Genomic DNA, 21,852 nt, shown 5'->3' with positions numbered 1-21,852 from the left:
CGGCCGCTAAACGAGGCTTCCCGCGCCCCGCTTGGGGCACTGAAACTGAATATCGGCGCGCAAAGTGCCGCAGCGCCACCCGCTGCGGCACGGCACGCAGCGGTACTGTAGGCCTTCCTCCCACTGTTAAGGGGGAGGTGGCTGCAACAGCGCGATCCCCGCTCACGAGTGCCGGCAAATGAGCCCGGCACCAAGGAGAAGTGCCGGGCTCTCGGGAAACAGCCGGCAATGCCGCGGGGGGGGGGGGGGGGTTGCGGGCAGGCGGCCGCCGAAAAAGCGGCCGGCCGCACCTCCACCTTAACTCGCTCCACTACCGCCACAGGTTGGCCCCTGTGTACCGGTCGCTATTTGCGGCCGGCGCGGAAGAGGCGGTTGCGACCTAATATGGCGTTCAGGGCGGTAGCGGGGCGCTGCGCACACAGATGACGTCATCGGTGGCGGCGCAGCGCTACAGGCTAACGCCGCCATTAGCGCCCCGCTAAATATCGCGGTGGTTGTGGCCAGTGGCGCTAAAGCCTCTGAGTGGCCTCTTTGGGCGCAAACTGGTGGCGCAAGCAACTGAATTTCTAGGCCATAGTCTCAGGATAAGGGGTTGGCCAATTAAGACTGAGATGAGAAATTTCTTCACTTCGAGGGTTGTGAATCTTTGGAATTCTCTACCCCAGAGGGGTATGGATGCTGAGTCGTTGAGTATATTCAAGACTGAGAGCGATAGATTTTTGGACACTAAGGCTGGAATTTTCCTTACCTTGGCAGGTCCGGTGCAGCCGGTGTCCGTGGCGGGTCGCGACCCCGCAGCTGGCTCCATCCCGTTGTACAAAATGAACTTACCTTAATGTGGCCTACTAAGCCCGCCCAGCGCGTTACCCAGCCCAATTAGATGGAGCAGGTCTGGTGACATCATTCATTACACGTTTTAAGCCGGGATCCTTAAAGGGACTCTGGCCACATTAAATTTTAAGTTTAATCTAACATAGTGGGTGTTGAATCTTTACTGTACAATAATATAATAAAAGTTATATATGAGCGATAAAGAAATAATTAAATAAAATTATCATTAAGTAATATAACTCCATCGACAAATACGATCAAGAACATAATTTAAAAAGTACATTAATTGGGAAGTTATTGGTGCTTTAGTCACAATTCTATAGACTTTTATATCAGTAACTGGTGCAAATAAAAGAAAGATGTGTGTTTATAGGTAATACACAAAATTAAGCAGGTTTTAAATATAATTGTAAAGGGGTGGATTTATAATACGCAAGTTCAGCGGAAGAGCTGCGGAATCCCTGACAAACTGTGTAAGTGATGCTTACAATGTGTTTGTGGGATTTCTGCAGCTCTTCTGTTGAAGTTAACAATGAACAAGTGAGAGAACCTCTGCAGAAATTCACCCTAAAGTCTCAGACTGAAAAATTAAATTAGTCATATTCAGGGACTGAAAACAAATTGAACCAGTGGAATGAGTGATGAGAATGAAATTGTTACTTTTTATGACTTGATTTAATGTGTAACTGGATAATCACAGTATACTGTGAGAGAAACCTGACCAGAAACAACACAAACATTTATTTAAATGGTATATGTCATTTTTATAGTGCAGATCAATTCACTGCAATTACTGTTCAGTTGGAAGGCAACAGCCGAGAATGGCCATTGAAAAATTAACATTTACCAGTAGCTTTGCAAGTAGAACAGAATCTCCATCAATCTGTTAGCTGATGTAATCAACGTGTTTTTATTTTGGTTTGTTTTCTATACTGTCAAGCAATCAGCTGGAGCAATGGCCACAGAACTCGCGCTTCAGGTTGACTGACTTGATTTCCGAGCTGTATGAATCCCGTGGCCATGCAGGGAAATTTTAAAAATAGGGGGAGAAAGGCTCTTAACTGCTGCAGGTCGGGTCGGCTCGATGCTGACAGATGCGCCTGTGGGAAAGGCGCGTTTCTCACTGAGTGAGTTGACAGCGGGTTCCTGACCCGCTGTCAAAAAAAAAAAACAACTTTCCCGCCCGCTACCACCACAGAAAATTCAGCCCTTAGGGAATCAAGGGATGTGGGGATAAGGCAGGAAAGTGGAGTTGAGAAAGAAGTTCAGCCAAGATCTTCTTGAATGGCAAAGGAGGCTTGAGGGGCCATATGGCCTACTCTTACCCCTATTTTTTATGTTCTTATGAAACAGTTGGCATAGTACCTTTTGGTCTTCCATTCTTACCTTAAAATATTTAATGCTTTTGTTCTTTCATGTAACCAGTAAATTCTCACAGTTATTAATGCAGAAGTCTCTGGTCAGCAGGACAGCTTTAGGTTAGTTGAATGACAATAGCTCCTAAAATGAAAATATGGTGTCAAAATGAACAAGACGCATCACTCCAGGTCCCATTTTTCTATAGTTTGTCTTCATTTAGCAGTGTTGGAGCCATTATTGTCATTATTGGTTCTCATTTTTGTCTCGTTCCCTCCTAGTATATTTGAGGAAATAAACATGCTCGCAAAAAAACAAGTTTACCATTATGTGAACAAACTCAAGCTGCAAATCACCAATGTAGATGTATGAATTGATTCCCTGATTTGGGACTCCTGATCAGGGTGGGGGTGGAGCGGTCAGAGATTGCAGGTCAGAAATCGAGGGTCTATGTACTACGTTATAGGTGCCATATAAATGAAAGAAAGAAAGACTTGCATTTATATAGCGCCTTTCATGACCACCAGAAGTCTCAAAGCACTTTACAGCCAATGAAGTACTTTTGAAGTGGAGTCACTGTTGTAATGTGGGAAACACGGCAGCCAATTTGAGCACAGCAAGGTCCCACAAATAGCAATGTGATAATGACCAGATAATCTGTTTTTGTTATGTTAGTTGAGGGATAAATATTGGCCAGGACATTGGGGATAACTCCCCTGCTCTTCTTCGAAATAGGGCCATGGGATCTTTTACATCCACCTGAGAGAGCAGACGGGGCCTCGGTTTAACGTCTCATCCGAAAGACGGCACCTCAGACAGTGTAGCACTCCCTCAGCACTGCACTGGAGTGTCAGCCTAGATTTTTGTGCTCAAGTCCCTGCAGTGGGACTTAAACCCACAACCTTCTGACTCAGAGGCGAGTGTTCTACCAACTGAGCCACAGCTGACACAAATGGAAGTTCTTGTTATCTACAGCCCTTGATTTTTCAAACCAATAAATCACTGAACAGAAAATTAAAGACTGCAAGTCTGTGATTTCTCGACCAGCCCTCCTTGCAACTGTCACTCCTCACCAGGAATACTAAGTCAGGGAATTGGTCTACTATTATCATCTTATGCAGAGGTAATAGTTTGTGTCAGTGGGAATATTCTATACTTAAATTTACGATCTGTGCGTGCATAGACTTCCAATGTTGCATAACATTTTGAAGTGTGTCACCTGGTCCATATTCTTGAAGAAGGTGTCATCAGTGCTGGCGATGTATGTGATCTTGGGAAAGGATGAGGCCATACAGTCCTCTGCACAATACGATTTAGGACTCGGATCAACCTTCCCCAACGCGAACTCTAAAGCATGATGCAGGCTACTACGAAGCACAAATTGCTACCTTGACAGCAGCCAGAGCATTGTTAGAAAGTCATGTCCACAAACTGGGTACGGTAACACAGTGGTTATGTTAGTGGACTAGTAATCCAGAGGGCTAGACTAATAATCCAGAGACGTGAGTTCCACTATGGCAGCTGTGTAATTTAAATTCAGTTAATAAATAAATCTGGAATAAAAAGCTAGTATCAGTAATGGTGACCATGAAACTGCCGGATTGTTATAAAAACCTATCTGATTAACTAATGTCCTTTAGGGAAGGAAATCTGCCGTCCTCACATGTGACTCCAGACCCACAGCAATGCGGTTGACTCTTAACTGCCCTCTGAAATGACCTAGCAAGCCACTCAGTTGTAACAAACCGCTACAAGAAACAATAAGAAGAATAAAATTGGACAGACCACCCCGCATCAACCTCTGCACCAGCTTCGGACATGACAAAGGCACAACCAGCCCAGTCGACCCTGCAGAGTCCTCCTCACTAACATCTGGGGACTTGTGCCAAAATTGGGAGAGCTGTCCCACAGACTAGTCAAACAATAGCCTGACACCGTCGTACTCACAGAATCATACCTCCTCCATCACCAGTGGTGGCGGCACAGTGGTATACTGTCAGGAGGGAGTGGCCCTGGGAGTCCTCAACATTGACTCCGGACCCCATGGCATCAGGTCAAACATGGGCAAAGAAACCTCCTGCTGATTACCACCTACCATCAGCTTATGGATCAGTACTCCTCCATGTTGAACACCACTTGGAAGAAGCACTGAGGGGAGCAAGGGCACAGAATGTACTCTGGGTGGGGGGACTCCAATGTCCATCACGAAGAGTGGCTCACTAGCACCACGACTGACTGAGCTGGCTGATTCCTGAAGGACATCGCTGCCAGACTGGGCCTGCAGCAGGTGCTGAGAGAACCAACACGAGGGAAAAACCAACTTGACCTCGTCCTCACCAATATTCTTGTCGCAGATGCATGGTAGTATTGGTATCAGTGACCACTGCACAGTCCTTGTGGAGACGAAGTTCCGTCTTCACATTGACGACACCCTCCATTATGTTGTGTGGCACTACCACCGTGCTAAATGGGATAGATTCACAACAGATCTAGCAGCTCAAATCTGGGCATCCCATGAGGTGCTGTGGGCCATCAGCAGCAGCTGAATTGTATTCCACCACAATCTGTAACCTCATGGCCTGGCATATCCCTCACTCTACCATTACCATCAAGCCAGGCAACCAACCCTGGGTCAATGAGAACTATAGAAGAGCATGCCAGCAGCAGCACCAGGTATACTTAAAAATGAGGTGCCAACCTGGGAAGCTGCAACACCGGACTACATGCATGCTAAACAACAGAAGCATCATGCTATAGACAGAGCTAAGGGATCCCACAATCAACGGATAAGATCAAAGCTCTGCAGTCCTGCCACACCCAGTCGTGAATGGTGGTGGACCATTAAACAACTAACGGGAGGAGGAGGCTCCATGAACATCCCTATCATCAATAATGGTGGAGCCCAGCACGCGAGTGCAAAAGACAAAGCTGAAGCGTTTGCAACCATCTTCAGCCAGAAGTGCAGAGTGGATGATCCATCTCGGCCTCCTCCTGAGGTCCCCACCATCACAGAGGCCAGTCTTCAGCCAATTCAATTCACTCCTGATGTGCCTTCAATAACCACAAAACTGGAAGTTATTAACTTAAACAAGTTGGCTTTTAATCACTAAGATCAGAGCTAACATCTCAACACACCGACTGGCTCACAGGAATGAGTCATACAGATCCTGGGATCTTTAAGTAAGAGAAGTCAGGGGCGGAGCCAAGAGCCAAGACCTGGAACCTTCCAGGTTAGTCAGGAAAGAGGAAGTGAAACTATACACCGTGTGGGGGAGGGTAATATACATGAGTGCAAAACGAATACAGGCAAGACAAACAGATTTCATTACAACTCCACATATCAAGAAATGGCTGAGCGCATTGGATACAGCAAAGGCTATGGGCCCCGACAAAATTGGCTGTCGTGCTGCAGACTTGTGCTCCAGAACTAGCCGCGCCTCTACCCAAGTTGTTCCAGTGCAGCTATAACACTGGCATCTACCCGACAATGTGGAAAACTGCCCAGGTATGTCCTGTTCATAAAAAGCAGGACAAATCCAATCCGGCAAATTACTGCCCCATCAATCATCAGCAAAGTGATGAAGGTGTCATCGACAGTGCTATCAAGCGGCACTTACTCACCAATAACCTGCTCACCGATGCTCAGTTTGGGTTCCACCAGGACCACTCTGCTCCAGACCTCATTACAGCCTTGGTCCAAACATGGACAAAAGAGCTGAATTCCAGGGGTGGGGTGAGAGTGACTGCCCTTGACATCAAGGAGCCCTAGTAAAATTGAAATCAATGGGAATCGGGGAAAACTCTACAATGGCTAGAGTCATACCTAGCACAAAGGAAGATGGTTGTGGTTGTTGGAGGCCAATCATCTTAGCCCCAGGACATTGCTGCAGGAGTTCCTTAGGGCAGTGTCCTAGTCCCAACCATCTTCAGCTGCTTCATCAATGACCTTCCCTCCATCATAAGGTCAGATATGGGGATGTTCGCTGATGATTGCACAGTGTTCAGTTCCATTTGCAACTCCTCAGATAATGAAGCAGTCTATACTTGCATGCAGCAAGACCTGGACAACATTCAGACTTGGGCTGATAAATGGCAAGTAACATTCACGCCACACAAATGCCAGGCAATGACTATCTCCAACAAGAGAGCGTCTAAACACTCCTTGACATTCAACGGCATTACTATCGCCGAATCCCCCCAACATCAACATCCTAGGGGGTCACCATTGACCAGAAACTTTACTGGACCGGCCACACACATTCTGTGGCTACAAGAGCAGGTTAGAGGCTGGGTATTCTGCAGCGAGTGTCTCACACCTGACTCCCCAAAGCCTTTCCACCATCTACAAGGCACAAGTCAGGAGTGTGATGGAATACTCTCCACTGCCTGGATGAGTGCAGCTCCAACAGCACTCAAGAAGCTCGACACCATCCAGGACAAAACAGCCCGCTTGATTGGCACCCATTCACCACCTTAAACATTCACTCCCTCCATCCCCGTCACACCATGGCTGCAGTGTGTACCATCTACAGTACAAGATGCACTGCAGCAACTCGCCATGGCTTCTTCGACAGCACCTCCAAAACCAGTGACCTCTACCACCTAGAAGGACAAGGGCAGCAGGTGCATGGGAACACCATCACCTCCAAGTCACACACCATCCTAACTTGGAAATATATCGCCGTTCCTTCATAATTGCTGGGTCAAAATCCGGGAACTCCCTAACAGCACTATGCGAGTACCTTCACCACGCGGTCTGCAGCAGTTCAAGAAGGCGGCTCACCACCATCTTCTCGAGAGCAATTAGGGATGGGCAATAAATGCTGGCCTTCCCAATGACACCCACATCCAAGGAACACATTTTTTTAAAAGATGGCTCAAACCGTACTAATGGGAAGAAGGAGCAATGAAACTCTCCTCTGACAAGCTTCTTAGAATAATGCAATCACTTCTGTGATATTAGTCAGGAAATATCTCGTGCCCCACATAGCAGACTTGGCGCTACCTACATGGTCTCCAATCTTGGAATTGGAAGCCAGATTATCTATTCAGCAATGGCTGCAGTTGGAACATACCCATTTATTGGAGCTTTCCAATGTCATCTGCCACCAGCCCAACAATTACTATACTGATCAATATCAAGACTAGATCGTATTATCTGAGGAAGAGGGCAAGATGACCCTTTGCATTTCTGGCTCCGAGCATATCTTGTATATCTTAAAATTTGAACTTTGTCCCAGAATATCCTGGATCTCCCTGTTTCTTACAGTTTTCAAAATGGGGAACCAATTATTTTGCCCACATTAGTTACAGTTTGTTCTAATTTGCTGTACCCTAAGAGGACAGGTGTTTTTTTGTCATGATAGATTTGAGGTTCTTGAGCTGTATTTTGGAAGAAGTGTTCGGTATGATACATTACCACATTATTGTTCAGGTAATACTATTCAGCAGTCATGGGCCTCGGGGAAAGTAATTTCACTTGATAGTTAAATGACCTCTTCGATACTGTTTGACATTCATTGTGGAAGGAGTAAGCTGCCTATGTATGCATCCCAATATCACATCAAACATGTTCAAATGTTTCTCAAGCGTGCCAGTTTTCATTATCTGAATTTATGCCGACATAAGTACTCAGTTCTTGTCAGCTGTTTAGAGACTCCGTACTATAAGACCACTAAAAATGACAATACAATCAATGCTTCACCTTCCAAACCGGGCTGAAGATTTGGGTGAAGGTCCTGTGGCTGATGACAGTAGCCTTTTCTTTGTGGTTTTAAATGCAAAACACATCATGAAGTTTGAGTAATGCGTGGAAATTTAAGGAGCGTGGATAATTCTATAAATGTAGGCTATGTACAACTCCATTTAGAAGCAGATTTACAGCAACAATTCAGGTGTTTTTGATGCTATCAAAAATATAACACTGAGAACACATCTCTTCTAAGACCTGCCTGTGTTATTTGATTAGCCAATTTTACCAAGAAGTGACTCAATCTAGTTTAGTGGAAAATCTAAATTCCCCACATTATATTAAGTAATCTTGTATATATTGACTTAAATGTCAAAATAAAAAACATTAAGAAGTCAAGTACTTTAAAATCACTAGAAGATGATACTCATTATAGATGCAAATTATTGAATGTGAAGTTAGTTATGCTGTGCACATAATAAATCTTTAGTTCTAAAACAAATGCTGAGTATTTAAGAATTGCAGATTTTGAGTTTCAACATTTCCTTTTACTTTTCATAACAATATTGCAGCTTCCTAGCTTTCCAAGCAGCCAAGAGGATGATGATGACTTCATGCTTCAGACAAATCCAACTACTCCATCTTCAGTAATTTTTCCTTTAGCAAAAACACCACAGTGGAATCACATCAGTCCTCGAATGTTGGGACCCACTGATAGGTAATCAACCCAACAAAAATAAATTTTACTGCTGCCAGGAGACTTTATAACCTAGTAATGGAAGCAGTACTGCATCCTGAAATACAATTGGACTTTGCGAGTGCTTGTTCATTTTCTATATATGTAATAAAAATAACACACACACAATTTGGAACCATGTAAAGCTTTTCATTGCTTGTGTGTGTTTAACTTTTTTTTAATGCTGCCAACCATCATTCTTTTTCTCCATTTTGGTTTGCCTCTGATGCACAATATTTCATAAATAGGTATTGATGTGACCTAATATTAGATTTCCAGTGATACTTTGTAACCACATAAGATCAGGAATTTATCACGGAGAATAAGTGCAAAAACTCAAATTCTAAATATTCATGCTTGAGTATTTTATGTACCAACGTGCAACGTCACTGGGTTGTCTTCATGTGTACACATTTTAAAAGTATAGTGTTTCTACAACATATTCCAATATCCATTATTTATTATCTTTTATAGTGCTAATAATGACAAATATGTTTTTCAACTGCAAAAAAAATGCAAGATGAAGAATTGGTCCAAAGTCAAGAAAAAATCGGTAGGAAACAAGTGGCTGTAAATAGTTCATTTACATGATTAAGAAGCTTATATCTTAGTAACTTAAGTCCTGATTATTCTTATTTCAGAAACCAGCAGTTTTTATGACACCATCTAGATCGAAATCATCATGTTTAATAGAAGGTAGGAGCACTGCACTTTCACGTAAAGGTTTCTTCATTTCAGTTTTATTCCATATGTGAGTATGCTAATGGGTAAAATGTGATGGTCAGCTTTGCCTTTAAACTTTACAACCAGAGCCCAAATGAGTTTCTGTTACTGCACCTACAAGACCATTGGTATCAATCACCGTCACATCTGTTCTGACGATGCCACCTTCCTTACTAGTGCTTCCTTTATGTCTTCCTTTTTCCTCAATCGATTCCCCTCTACCGTGGTTGACATGACCCTCGACCGTGTCCGTTCCATTTCCCGCACTCCTGCTCTCACCCCTTGCCCTCCCTCCCAGAACCACGATGGGGTTCCCCTTGTCCTTACCTTTCACCCCACCAGCCTCCACGTTCAACGGATCATCCTTCGCCATCTCCAGCGTGATCCCACCACCAAACACATTTACCCCTCCCCTCCTCTTTCAGCATTCCGAAGGGACCGTTCCCTCCGCGATGCTCTGGTCTACTCCTCAATCACCCCCTCCCCTTCCCACGACACCTTCCCGTGCAAGCGCAGGAGATGCAACACCTGCCCTTTTACCCACCGTCCAGGGCCCCAAGCACTCCTTCCAGATGAAACAGCGATTTACTTGTATTTCTTGCAATTTAGTATACTGTATTCGCTGCTCACAATGCAGTTTCCTCTACATTGGGGAGACCAAACGCAGATTGGGTGTCCACTTTGCGGAACATCTTCGTTCAGTCTGCAAGCGTGACCCCCGAGCTTCCGGTCACCCCTCACTTTAACTCTCCACTCCACTTCCACTCTGACCACTTTGTCCTCTGCCTCTTACACTGATCCATGAGTTTTCACTCAAGTAAAGACACTGTGAAACATAGAAGATAGGAGCAGGAGTAGGCCATTCGGCCCCTTGAGCCTGCTCCGCCATTCAATGAGATCATGGCTGATCATCCAAATTCAGTACCCTGTCCCTGCTTTCTCCCCATACCCCTTGATCCCTTTAGCCTCAAGAAATATATCCAACTCCTTCTTGAATATAACTAATGAATTGGCCTCAACTGCCTTGTGTGGTAGAGAATTCCACAGGTTCACCACTCTCTGGGTGAAGAAATTCCTCCTCATCTCTGTCCTAAATGGCTTACCCCTTATCCTTAGACTGTGACCCCTGGTTCTGGACTCCCCCGCTATCGGGAACATCCTTCCTGTATCTAGCCTGTCTAGTCCGGTTAGAATTTTATAAGTTTCAATGAGATCCCCTCTCATTCTTCTAAACTCTAGCGAATATAAGCCTAATCGACCCAATCTCTCCTCATACGTCATTCCTGCCATCCCAGGTATCAGTCTGGTGAATCTTCGCTGCACTCCCTCCATGGCAAGAACATCCTTCCTCAGATAAGGCGACCAAAACTGCACACAATACTCAAGGTGTGGTCTCACCAAGGCCCTGTACAACTGCAGCAAGACATCTTTGCTCCTGTACTCAAATCCTCTCGCTATGAAGGCCAACATACCATTTGCCTTCTTAACCACCTGCTGTACCTGCATGCTTACCTTCAGCGACTGGTTCCCCTTTTCCCAATCTATTGCCGTTCAGATAATAATATGCCTTCCTGTATTTGCCACCAAAGTGGATAACTTCGCATTTATCCACATTGGGCAGATGCATGGCAAATGCAGTATAATCACCCAACCTGTCCAAATCGTACTAGAGTTTCTCTGCATCCTCCTCACAGCAGACACGCCCACCCAGCTTTGTGTCATCTGCAAACTTGGAGATATTACATCTAGTTCCCTCGTCTAGATTATTTATTTATATATATACCCACTAGTCACTGCCTGCCACTCGGAAAAAGACCCGTTTACAGTGATACTAGGCACCTGTAAAAAAACATATGCAACTGACAACTGAACTAGCGCAACTAGGAGCTTAAACAAAGGAACTACAATTATCAGCCAACTAAACAGGAGACCAGCCATCTCAGCACCATCAGTTTCCTGGAATGTAGTACCAATATAAAGTACTCCTTTAATCAACTACAGGAAACTTTGGTTTATCCGGAGGTTGTATGTCCGGAAACTTCGATCTAACGGCAGAAATCAGCAGCCGTTTTGGTTAGGTTTTTTTTCTTCACCTAGCATTTTTTTTTTAACAGCCAGGCTCTGGAAAGCATCTCTGTAGCTTAGCAACAGCTTCAGAGACGCTTCCAAGGTACGGGCCGAGTGTTTACAAGCCGTTGCTAAGCAACAGTGTTTGTTGTCAGATATGGAGATGAAAACCTCCGTATCTGACAACATTAGCGCTGGTCTATCCGGAAGTTTTGATAGAACGGCAGCAGCTCGGTCCCGTCGGTGCCGGATATCGCGAAGTTTCCTGTACCGAGTAGTTATTACATTTCACAACACAATGACGACTGTTCTGGTGAAGTCTCACCAATGAACATACAAGTCTCTCCATTAGTTTCTTCTGAAACAACTTTTCTCATGTAAAATAGATCTCTTGAAAACAGTTGCTCACCTAGGGTGCACACTCCATTCACATGACTACATTTTAGTGAAGCAAAGCTTGAAGCTTAAAACCACAACACATAACTTTCAGTTCCACATATTAGGTCCAAAGGAATGCACCAGCCATTCATATCCCAAACATTTCAACAATGACAGTATTACAGGGAAACAATAACCCAGCCCCAAAACAAATGATTCATTACATTCTGGAGATTTTTCCTAAACTTGCCATCAATAAAATCATTTTATAAACGAGCATAAAATGTTTCAGGTGCAAGAAAATCAAAAGCGTTTTGATGGCTGGGGAATGGGCCACATTTCCTGTACACCAGAACCTTGCAGCTCACATTTGGATAATTACAACAACTTGCATTTGTATTGCTTCACAGGAGTGTAATCAGACAAAAATGCCAAAGAATTAGATATTAGGAGGGGTGACTAAAAGCTTGGTCACAGGGTTGGGTTGTAAAAAGAGGTGGTTATTTTGTTTGTTCATGGGATGTGGGCATCGCTGGCAAGGCCAGCATTTATTGCCCATCCCTAATTGTCCTTGAGAAGGTGGTAGTGAGCCGCCGCCTTGAACCGCTGCAGTCCGTGTGGTGAAGGTGCTCCCACAATGCTGTTAGGGAGGGAGTTCCAGGATTCTGACCCAGCAACGATGAAGGAACAGCAATATACTTCCAAGTCAGGATGGAGGGAAGATCATTGATGAAGCAGCTGAAGATGGTTGGGCCTAGGACACTGCCCTGACGAATTCCTGCAGTGATGTCCTGGGGCTGTGATGATTGACTTCCAACCACCACAACCATCCTCCTTTGTGCTAGGTATGACTCCAGCCAGTGGAGAGTTTTCCCCCCAGATTCCCATTGACTTCAGTTTTACTGAAGGGCTTTACGCTTGCAGAATACTTCTCCGGAATAACACATTCATAAGCCTACCACATCTAGAAGCTGAGAAAGAATCCCTTTGGAATACAGTTTAGGGGAAAAACAAAAATGAGTGGATATAGAACCCGCTAGGTAGATAGATATCTATATATATCTTGTGGCATTGCTCATGATGACTCAAAAGTGTGGTGAATAAATGTTGCAAGAAATAGTGTGACACTTTCAGGAAGTGTATGCTTAATGAAAGTCTTATAACATATTGCTAAGGGATCTCCAATGGCATTGCTTATGGTAAGTCAGAGGGTAAGTGTAGAGAAGTGGCGGTGAATTGGTAAGAGTGAGGTTCAGGTGGGAAAGGATACTATTAGAAGTAGATGTAATTTATCTGGATTTTCAAAAGGCCTTCGATAAGGTACCCCATAATAGACTGAACAAGGTCAGAGAATGCGGAGTCAGGGGACAAGTAGCAGAATGGATTGCTAGCTGGCTTCAAGACAGAAAGCAGAGAGTGGGAGTAAAGGGTAGCTCTTCACAGTGGCAGAAGGTGGGTAGTGGTGTTCCACAAGGATCCATGCTGGGACCACTGCTGTTCACAATTTACATTAACGATTTCGACTTAGGAATCAAAAACACAATTTCTAAATTTGCGGATGACACCAAATTGGAGGGGGGGGGTAGTCAATACTGAGGAGGACTGCAACAAATTACAGGAGGACATTAATAAACTTGCAGAATGGGCATATAATTGGCAAATGAAGTTCAACACATAAATGTGAGGTACTGTATTACATTTTGGTAGGAAGAATAGGGAGGTCACATCCCTTGGAGGGTGGGAGTCTCGGGGTAGAGGAACAAAGTGATCTAAGAGTAAAGATACACAAATCACTAAAAGTTGCGACACAGGTTAACAAGGCCATAAAAAAAGCAAACCAAGCACTAGGGTTTATTTCTAGAGGAATAGAATTGAAAAGTAGGGAAGTTATGCTAAACCTGTATCGAACCTTGGTTAGACCACACTTGGAGTACTGTGTACAGTTCTGGTGGCCATATTATAAAAAGGATAGAGGCACTGGAGAGGGTGCAGAGAAGATTTACAAGGATGATACCAGAAATTCGAGGGTATACATATCAGGAAAGGATGAACAGGCTGGGTCTCTTTTCTCTTGAAAAAAGAAGGCTGAGGGCTGATCTAATAGAGGTCTTTAAAATTATGAATAGTTCCCCACTTGTGGGGAAGAGCATAACTAGAGGCCATCAATATAAGATAGCAAGAAATCCAATAGGGAATTCAGAAGAAACTTCTTTACCCAGGGAGTGGTGAGAATGTGGAACTCGCTACCACAGGGAGTGGTTGAAGCGAATAGTATAGATGCATTTAAGGGGAGGCTGGACAAACATATGAGGGAGAAGGGAATAGAGGGTTATGCTGATAGATTTAGATGAGGAAAAACTGGAGGAGGCTCAAGTGGAGCATAAACACCAGCATGGACTGGTTGGGCTGAATGGCCTGTTTCTGTGCCGTATATCCTATGTAGAAGTAGGTTAGATTTATTTTTTAAAACCATCTACCACATCGATAAGTATTCTAAAAACAATGGGTCTTGTAATGGCGTTGCTAACAGTAAGTGAAAGCACACACTGTCAAATTCAAATTCAAATTCAAATGCTTTATTGGCATGAAAGTTTACAGAGAACCATATTGCCAAAGCTGGTTGTCTGTTTCATTTCAATTCTTGTGCCTGTTTCTTTCTCTTATTGTGTTTTGTTTTTCTTTGTCTTGTATCTTTTTATTATGAGGATTTAAATGATGGAATTTAAACAGCATTTTCTAAAATGTGTTTATTAAAAATTGCTTATAAAATGTCATATGAAAGTGTTCATTTTATTAATAAGAACATAAGAAATAGGAGTAGGCCATTTGGCCCCTCGAGCCTGCTCCACCATTTAATGAGATCATGGCTGATCTGATCTTGGGATCAGCTCCATTTCCCTTCCTGCTCCCCATAACCCATCACTCCCTTATTGTTCAAAAATCTGTCTATCTCCACCTTAAATATATTCAATGACTCAGCCTCCACAGCTCTCTGGGGAAGAGAATTCCAAAGATTCACGACCCTCAGAGAAGAAATTCCTCCTCATCTCCGTTTTAAATGGGCGACCCCTTATTCTGAAACTATGCCCCCTAGTTCTAGATTCCCCCATGAGGGGAAACGTCCTCTCTGTATCTACCTTGTCCAGCCCCCTCAGTATCTTATATGTTTCAATAAGATCACTACTCATTTTTCTAAACTCCAATGAGTATAGGCCCAACCTGCTCAACCTTTCTTTATAAGACAACCCCTTCATCTCAGGAATCAACCTCGTGAACCTTCTCTGAACTGCCTCCAATGCAAGTGTATCTCTTCCTTAAATAAGGAGACCAAAACTGTATGCAGTACTCCAGGTGTGGTCTCACCAACACCCTGTTCAGTTGTAGCAGGACTTCCCTACTTTTATATTCCATCCCCTTGCAATAAAGGCCAACATTCCATTTGCCTTCCTAATTACTTGCTTTACCTGCATGCTAACTTTTTGTGTTTAATGCACAAGGACTCCCAGGTCCCTCTGTTCTGCAGCATTTTGTAATCTCTCTCCACTTAAATAATAATTTGCTTTTTTATTTTTCTTACCAAAGTGGATAGCCTCGCACTTTCCCACATTATACTCCATCTGCCAAATGTTTGCCTGGTCACTTAACCTATCTATATCCCTTTGCAGATTCTGTGTGTCCTCTTCACAACTTGCTTTTCCACCTATCTTTGTATCATCAGCAAATTTGGCTACATTACACTCGGTCCCTTCATCCAAGTCATTAATATAGATTGTAAATAGTTGAGGCCCCAGCACTGGTCCCTGTGGCACCCCACTAGTTACCGTTTGCCAACCAGAAAATGACCCATTTATCCCGACTCTCTGTTTTCTGTTAGTTAGCCAATCTTCTATCCATTGCTAATATAGAAATGTAGAAACAAACTGTAATTCTATATATTCGAGAACTATTAAATCAGATCGAGGGAAAAGTAATGCAACTTTTAAAGTGTTTGTTTTAAATGTGGTTTTTGAGGAGTTTCTGTCACCAGTATTATACTCCCAAAGATCACTGCTTCATCCTCCAGAACCGAGGAGCTCTTTCACGTGACTTATTGAAGAACATGTTGATGAACCAGAGGATCCAGTTTCCTTTGAGAAACTTTTTTTTCAACTCTGAAAAGTAATTGAATGGTACAAAGGCCACAAGTGAGATGTAGCAAGAGCAGGGCCTTGAAGCTAAGGAGCAGGATAGGAACTAGACATGAAAGAGGAGGGATGAGGTGGCAAAGGGCAGTGGAGAAATGGTGAGAGACAGCAGAATGAGCAGGGAAGAGTGGGGCCTACAATGGCCCGGGAAGGCAAAAGGAACAGGACATGAAGGGAGAGTGGGGCCTCAAGTTAGGAGCAGGGAGGATCAAAAGAGAGGAAAAAGCTATGAGCGGTAGAGGAGGTGGGCGACAGGAAAATGCAACAGCGCCACTTAGCAGTAGGAGACCTGTTCTTATAGTGTATGAGCCAAATGTTAGTACAGGATTTTTCCATTATAAATGTTCAGAGGCATTGCTCACAAATCATGATGTGTGAAGTAAGGATTTTTTTTATAGGAAGTGTGCACCATATGCAAGACTTATAGATATGTGTATGTTTGCTTTTGGTGGGTTTTTCTTTATTCTTCAAAATGCCGAATATGGAACACATTTAATTTCAGACATTCAGTATTAGCACTAAGCCACAGGATATATCCGAAGGAAAGCTTCCTCCACTTTGCCCTACTCATTTTAATTGACCCCAAGGAGCACCCCTAACTGCACCTTGTATGTCCTCTTTGTGACCCAAGTACAGTGGCCAATTGGTGCCAAAGTAAGGGTCATTTTGTGTTGTGGCCCTTACTTACAAAGAAATGGAATAAGACTGTTCAAATCCTTTAAATTCTTGCAGACAGAGGACTCATCACAACATTGAGCCCAGGTAATTAAGTAAAATGTTTGCTTTTATTTTAAATGGCACATCATCAGTTGAGCACAGTTGAAATAAATGAAGCAGGGAGTGTATCGATTTGTATGTGGGTTCAATGACGACACATTCATGAAAGAGAATGACTTTTTATCTAAAGTATGTTCAACTCAGTTAACAGCATTACAGGAGACATCATGTTAGAGATCCATCTAAAACAAAACTAAAACTAAACTGCTTGTCTCTCACATGCCCTCTGCTGGTCAGGCATAAGTAATCAAACAGGCAAATACCATCACTATTTGCTGATATCATTACAGGGAGCAGTTGGTTATTCAGGCAAGGCTTTCAGAATCCATACACCTGTACCATTAGTGGTAATAGTTATTACTTTTGATGATGCTGTTTTAGCTGTCTTGGCTTTGATTTAAATTACATTGGGAATGTCACACTTCAGTGGATCTTTTGATTAATGACGTTGAATTTCAGATGTCTTCAGCCAGTATAGTGTACAATAGTTTTTTTCAATATTTTGGAAGAAATATAAAGCATTGTATTTGATTGCATGATGAGGCCCATTGAGATATTCTCAAATAGGAACTTTCTGCCTCGGTTTGGCATCCTCAGGTGGGCCTAATATCCACGATCAGACCCAGAATGTATTCAGCAATGCAGAGCACTATTTTCTATCCAACCACCATTTGTGTTGGCTTACGGGCCTTAATTAGATAAATATATATTAAAACATTGGCTGAAAAGTAAAAATGTTTCAGTAGATCCGGATCTACCAACATGAAAAGACAACGTCAACAGTTTGGCAGAGATACAGTTACAAATTTATCTCCAGAACAATTCTAGGTCAGAAATGACAACTGGTGCGTTGTTACCTGCAATGCTGCCTAATCTAACCTACTGAAATTGTGCCTAAATATAGGTGCACAGGCCTACTCATTTAATTCTGTGCCAACTGCAATAGCTTTTGCATCTTATGACTTTGTATTTTTCAGGCCCACAGAAATCTAATCTAGAAAAGCTGTTCAAGGATGGAAAAAACCCTCAATCAGATGATGACAAAGAGGATGAGGATTACTACTTTTCAGACTCTGAATAGATTTTAATTTATAATAAAGTTAAAATTCCTGAAGTCCATGTACCTAGGTTGTGTCTATGAAGACTTTGTAATCTTGTTAAATTTGAATGCAGGAATCATATTTGTACTTCAACTTTCAAAAGTTCAGGTTGCTCTTGTTAATGTATATAAATGTATAAAAATACATACAGCAAGTTTTAAGTGTTTTGTAATGAATTTAAATTCTAAATGAAATATATTGACTCCAATTTAAATTTAACAATTGTTCCTAAGCTTGTGCTTAGTTTGAAATTTGTCTATAGTGATGGTTTTTTAAATGTGTGCCTTGGTATTCTATAAAGGTGCTAAATATGTACTGGAATTCTTCACTGAATTAGAAGATGGAGGCATCTGCACATTATGATGCATCATGTGATGAGCCATTGCTGCAATTTCACAGCTTAACCCATTTTATTTATATTTAAAAGGAGCAGCATGTTTTGGGCAGGATTGTTAAAGCAATTCTATCACTAACAGCCTTAGGATATATTAATGTTAATATGTTAATGTTTCTTGACTATGATAGGGAAAATTAGCCAGGCCCAGTGACTCTTCATAAGAGTGTGCAGCATGTGGAGAAAGTATGTGATGTCTGTATAGATGTTAGTGGCGGATATAGTCAAACTCTGGTGTGATGCCCCATGTGGAATAAATAGTCTGCCAACACGCTCTGCTCCAGTCCCACTGGCCATACCGTTTTTAAAATTAAGAATTAAGAGCAGAGAAGCATGCTGTAGAAACAGCCGCATTTCTTTTACCTGCAGTTTGAACCCATTTCCCAGGAAAGCAACAACTGCTTTAAACTAATGCAACTGGTTGAGTTGAGGGTACATGAACCTTTTATCCATATTCATTCTTCATGTGAAAGAAATCAAAGTCACTAATTTTAAATGTAAAAGTTTTCATTTGCTTAATGTTTTTATCTATTGTCCTTTATACATAATCTGATAGGCTAAGCACTTAAGGGAAGTAGTTAACTGAGACCAATGGTTGCTAATGAACATATAACACTCACTATTTTCTGCAAATTAAAAAACAATTGGTATGGTGGTTATTGAAATTATTTTTACTGTTTGAGCCCATTTTAAGCTTCTGGGAATTGCACTCTGAGTAGCATATATAGCACATTAACTATGTGTGCATTAGGCTGTTCAGATGGCACAGCACATTGAAGCCCTAAACATACTGCTCCACAGAGTGGTAGGATGTGAGATAAGCACTCAATCCTCCACTCACCGAGTTTTATTTCATTTTATTATCGGGGGAAGGCACCAAACAAATGCTAAGCAATTGCCCACAGTGAGGGGGTAATTGCCTACCGTGTACCTTCCCATGATCAGTTTGAGTGGGATTAAAGCATGTTGAGCCTATCTTTGCCAGAAATGTCGTGTAGCACAGGGTAGATGTGAGAAAGGGAATGGATGAGAATTTTTTTAACAAATTGTGAATAAAGAATGCTATGAAGTTATTAAGACTTACCTGCATGTAGATCTTCTGGCCATTGCTGATTTTCCTCCAATTGTCAATTCCAATAATCCAAATTCACACCAAGTTAATTAGTCTTAAAGGTGTGTTATATTTAGGTTTCACTGTATTCGACTTTAAGAAAACACAGAATTTGGACTATTTACATTTTATGAATAGGCTTTAAAGTAATGTACTCGCTGCAGTAGCGAGTGGATTTCACCTACCATTCTAAATACATTGCTTTCATAGAAGGCATTCTGTACTCATTTGGCCAAAAGCCTGCTCCATCCAGAGTCCATGTAAAAAAAATAATGCAACGTAGGCAAGTTATTTAACTTGGACAATGAACATAGGCATGTACAAAACTCGCATGCTTCAAGCAAGGTTAGACATTAAGAGAAGTAGGGTGTCTGGGATTAATTGACGCCTTCAAAAGGGAGCTGAATGGATATCTGTTAAATAGGATTGAGGGTTATGGAGATAGAAGTGCTACTTGATTTTTTTCTTTTCCCCCTCAAGGGTATTTAAGGGAGAATCTTAATGTCTCTAACAGGGATTAACAGAGGGCTGGGGGAAGGAACCTATGATCAAATAATAATACCTGGTCTCTGCATGGTTCAGAATCTGATTTTTTTTAAATATACTTTTTTTAGTTTTATTTAGTTTCAAGTACAGTAGTATAGATTTAAGATTTTCGTGAGTACAAATGGTGGACTGGAGACCCTCGTCTGCATGCATCAGGTAAGGTTCTACCCACAAACAAGCTGAAAATTCTCTTTTGCTGGCAGCTTTTTTTAAATGTTAATATAATTTCTAGCATCCATGTGTGAAGAGGACTGGTCTGAGGGAAATATGCAAAAAGCACCAACTTTTGCAGGTCCTTCTCTCAATGTCAACCCAGATGTGAAGACTTAGAATTTTGTTCGCTTAGTGACTGCAGAATGAAATGGGTTTACATGAAAGTTGTTCCATAAGATAAATATAACAGATCCGACTGCTAGTTTTTAGTTTTGACAGACACCAAGGCTATGTGGGGTATTTACAAGTCATATATTCTACGTGTATCATCCTGAAAAACTTAGTTCACCTTGGAAAAAGATTCTTCTGATTTGTCAAAAGGAACTAGTACATTCCAAGCGCCTATTTAAAAAGTCAACTTTCTGTAAAGGGTATATTAACCCTAGTAGACAGATTCCAGTTCTCTCCTATAAATACTGTTCCTTTATAAGTTTCCTTGTATCTTTTTGCCATGTATTTCTGTAAATAAATGCAGAACAAGAGTACGGTCTGTTTGACGTGATATCTTCTGCTGTCTAAAGTGATGAGACGTGGTGCACAACCTGCCTATTCAGTATGCAATTAACTTAGGTCGAGCTTAATTGTAGACCTGGGCAGAGAATAAAGATGTGGGGTACACTTCGTAAGAAGCTTGGTCTGCTTATGGAAGTTCTCAACAGCATGTATTCTATAGTACTCCTCTAATGCAAAGACATCATGGAGCATGTTACAGGTGGTTAAAGAGTAGTCACTAAGCATTATGAGAAAGATAACAAAATGGGTGGAATGCAAAAGCATAGCTGAAAAGAAAGGCCTAAATTGACTGAAAGGAGGGAGGTATTCAAAGGGACTTTCATTGGGCAAGGATTCAATGACCAAAGGAGTGGCTACCAATAGTGGAACAACGTGTAGGCTGCTATTGAGGGAGCAGAGAATGAATCTGGGGGTGTAAGGGCGGAAGAGATCACTGAGGTACAGTGGGGCATAGCGAAGGAGGGATTTGAAAATGAGGCTCTTGAGGTGAATTCACTTGATGAAAAGTGTCATTGCCACATGCACTGAAGAGGTCAGCACCAAAGTGAATTTCAAATTTAATTTGGTCCAAAACTGGACAGTATGGAAAGTTCAAATTTTGTCCAATCCAACTTGGAATCATTTATTCTTAGAAAAAGGCACTGCAGATCAAATGAATGCAATCTTACTCAGCTGGACAATGGATGAGAGGTGTTGGAGGAAGATGGTGTGATTGACCATGTCAAAGGCTACAAAGAGGTTGCGGAGGATGAGAAGGGAAAATGCATCATGGTCACATGATGTAATTTGTGAATTTGAATGGGGCAGGGCAGAAGGGTTTAAGGAGATGGACATGGAAAAAAGCTGGAGGTTATCTTTGCTCTCCAGGATGATCCTGGAGTAGTGGGTAGTGTAGTGTATGTGCCTTTAAGAGCCCCAGGTGTGCTGTGGTGCTGGTGATTGCCACTCGGGCTATATAAGCCTGTGTATTGTGTATATCCGTTAGAACACACCCCCCCCCCCCCCCCCCCCCAGACTTTGCTTAGTAAATACCTATGAACCAACTCCTGTCTTCAGTGTCTTTATCAACGCACGGACACTACAGTGGAAACGGACTTACCTGCAATTCGGCAGCTCCTCAAGGACATCGATTCCTCGGGCGTCCTGAAGACTCAAGGAAGTGAGAGAAGCTGTGGTTTCACAAGCTGGTGGCAGGTACTGCGCTAATCCTTCCTGGGTGTCAGGCTGGGGCTCC

General features: G+C 42.5%; 1 protein-coding gene across 1 annotated transcript in view; it reads left to right on the top strand.

Moving 5' to 3' along the window:
* mis18bp1 (MIS18 binding protein 1) overlaps positions 1–20,587 on the top strand; it is a 101,378-nt gene extending 80,791 nt beyond the window's left edge. Inside the window, exons 14-17 of the mRNA XM_086002923.1 lie at positions 8,449–8,594; positions 9,087–9,165; positions 9,254–9,308; positions 17,719–20,587. Of these exons, the coding sequence (XP_085859049.1) occupies positions 8,449–8,594; positions 9,087–9,165; positions 9,254–9,308; positions 17,719–17,822 (384 nt within the window). The 3' untranslated portion in view covers positions 17,823–20,587. The remainder of the gene's footprint in view (positions 1–8,448; positions 8,595–9,086; positions 9,166–9,253; positions 9,309–17,718) is intronic.
* The last annotated feature ends 1,265 nt before the right edge of the window (positions 20,588–21,852 follow it).

This window comes from Somniosus microcephalus, chromosome 12 (genome assembly GCF_052327205.1).
Source record: "Somniosus microcephalus isolate GS21.2 chromosome 12, FLI_Smic_1.0, whole genome shotgun sequence".
Lineage (NCBI taxonomy): Eukaryota > Metazoa > Chordata > Chondrichthyes > Squaliformes > Somniosidae > Somniosus > Somniosus microcephalus.
This window is presented reverse-complemented; position numbering and strand designations above follow the sequence as displayed.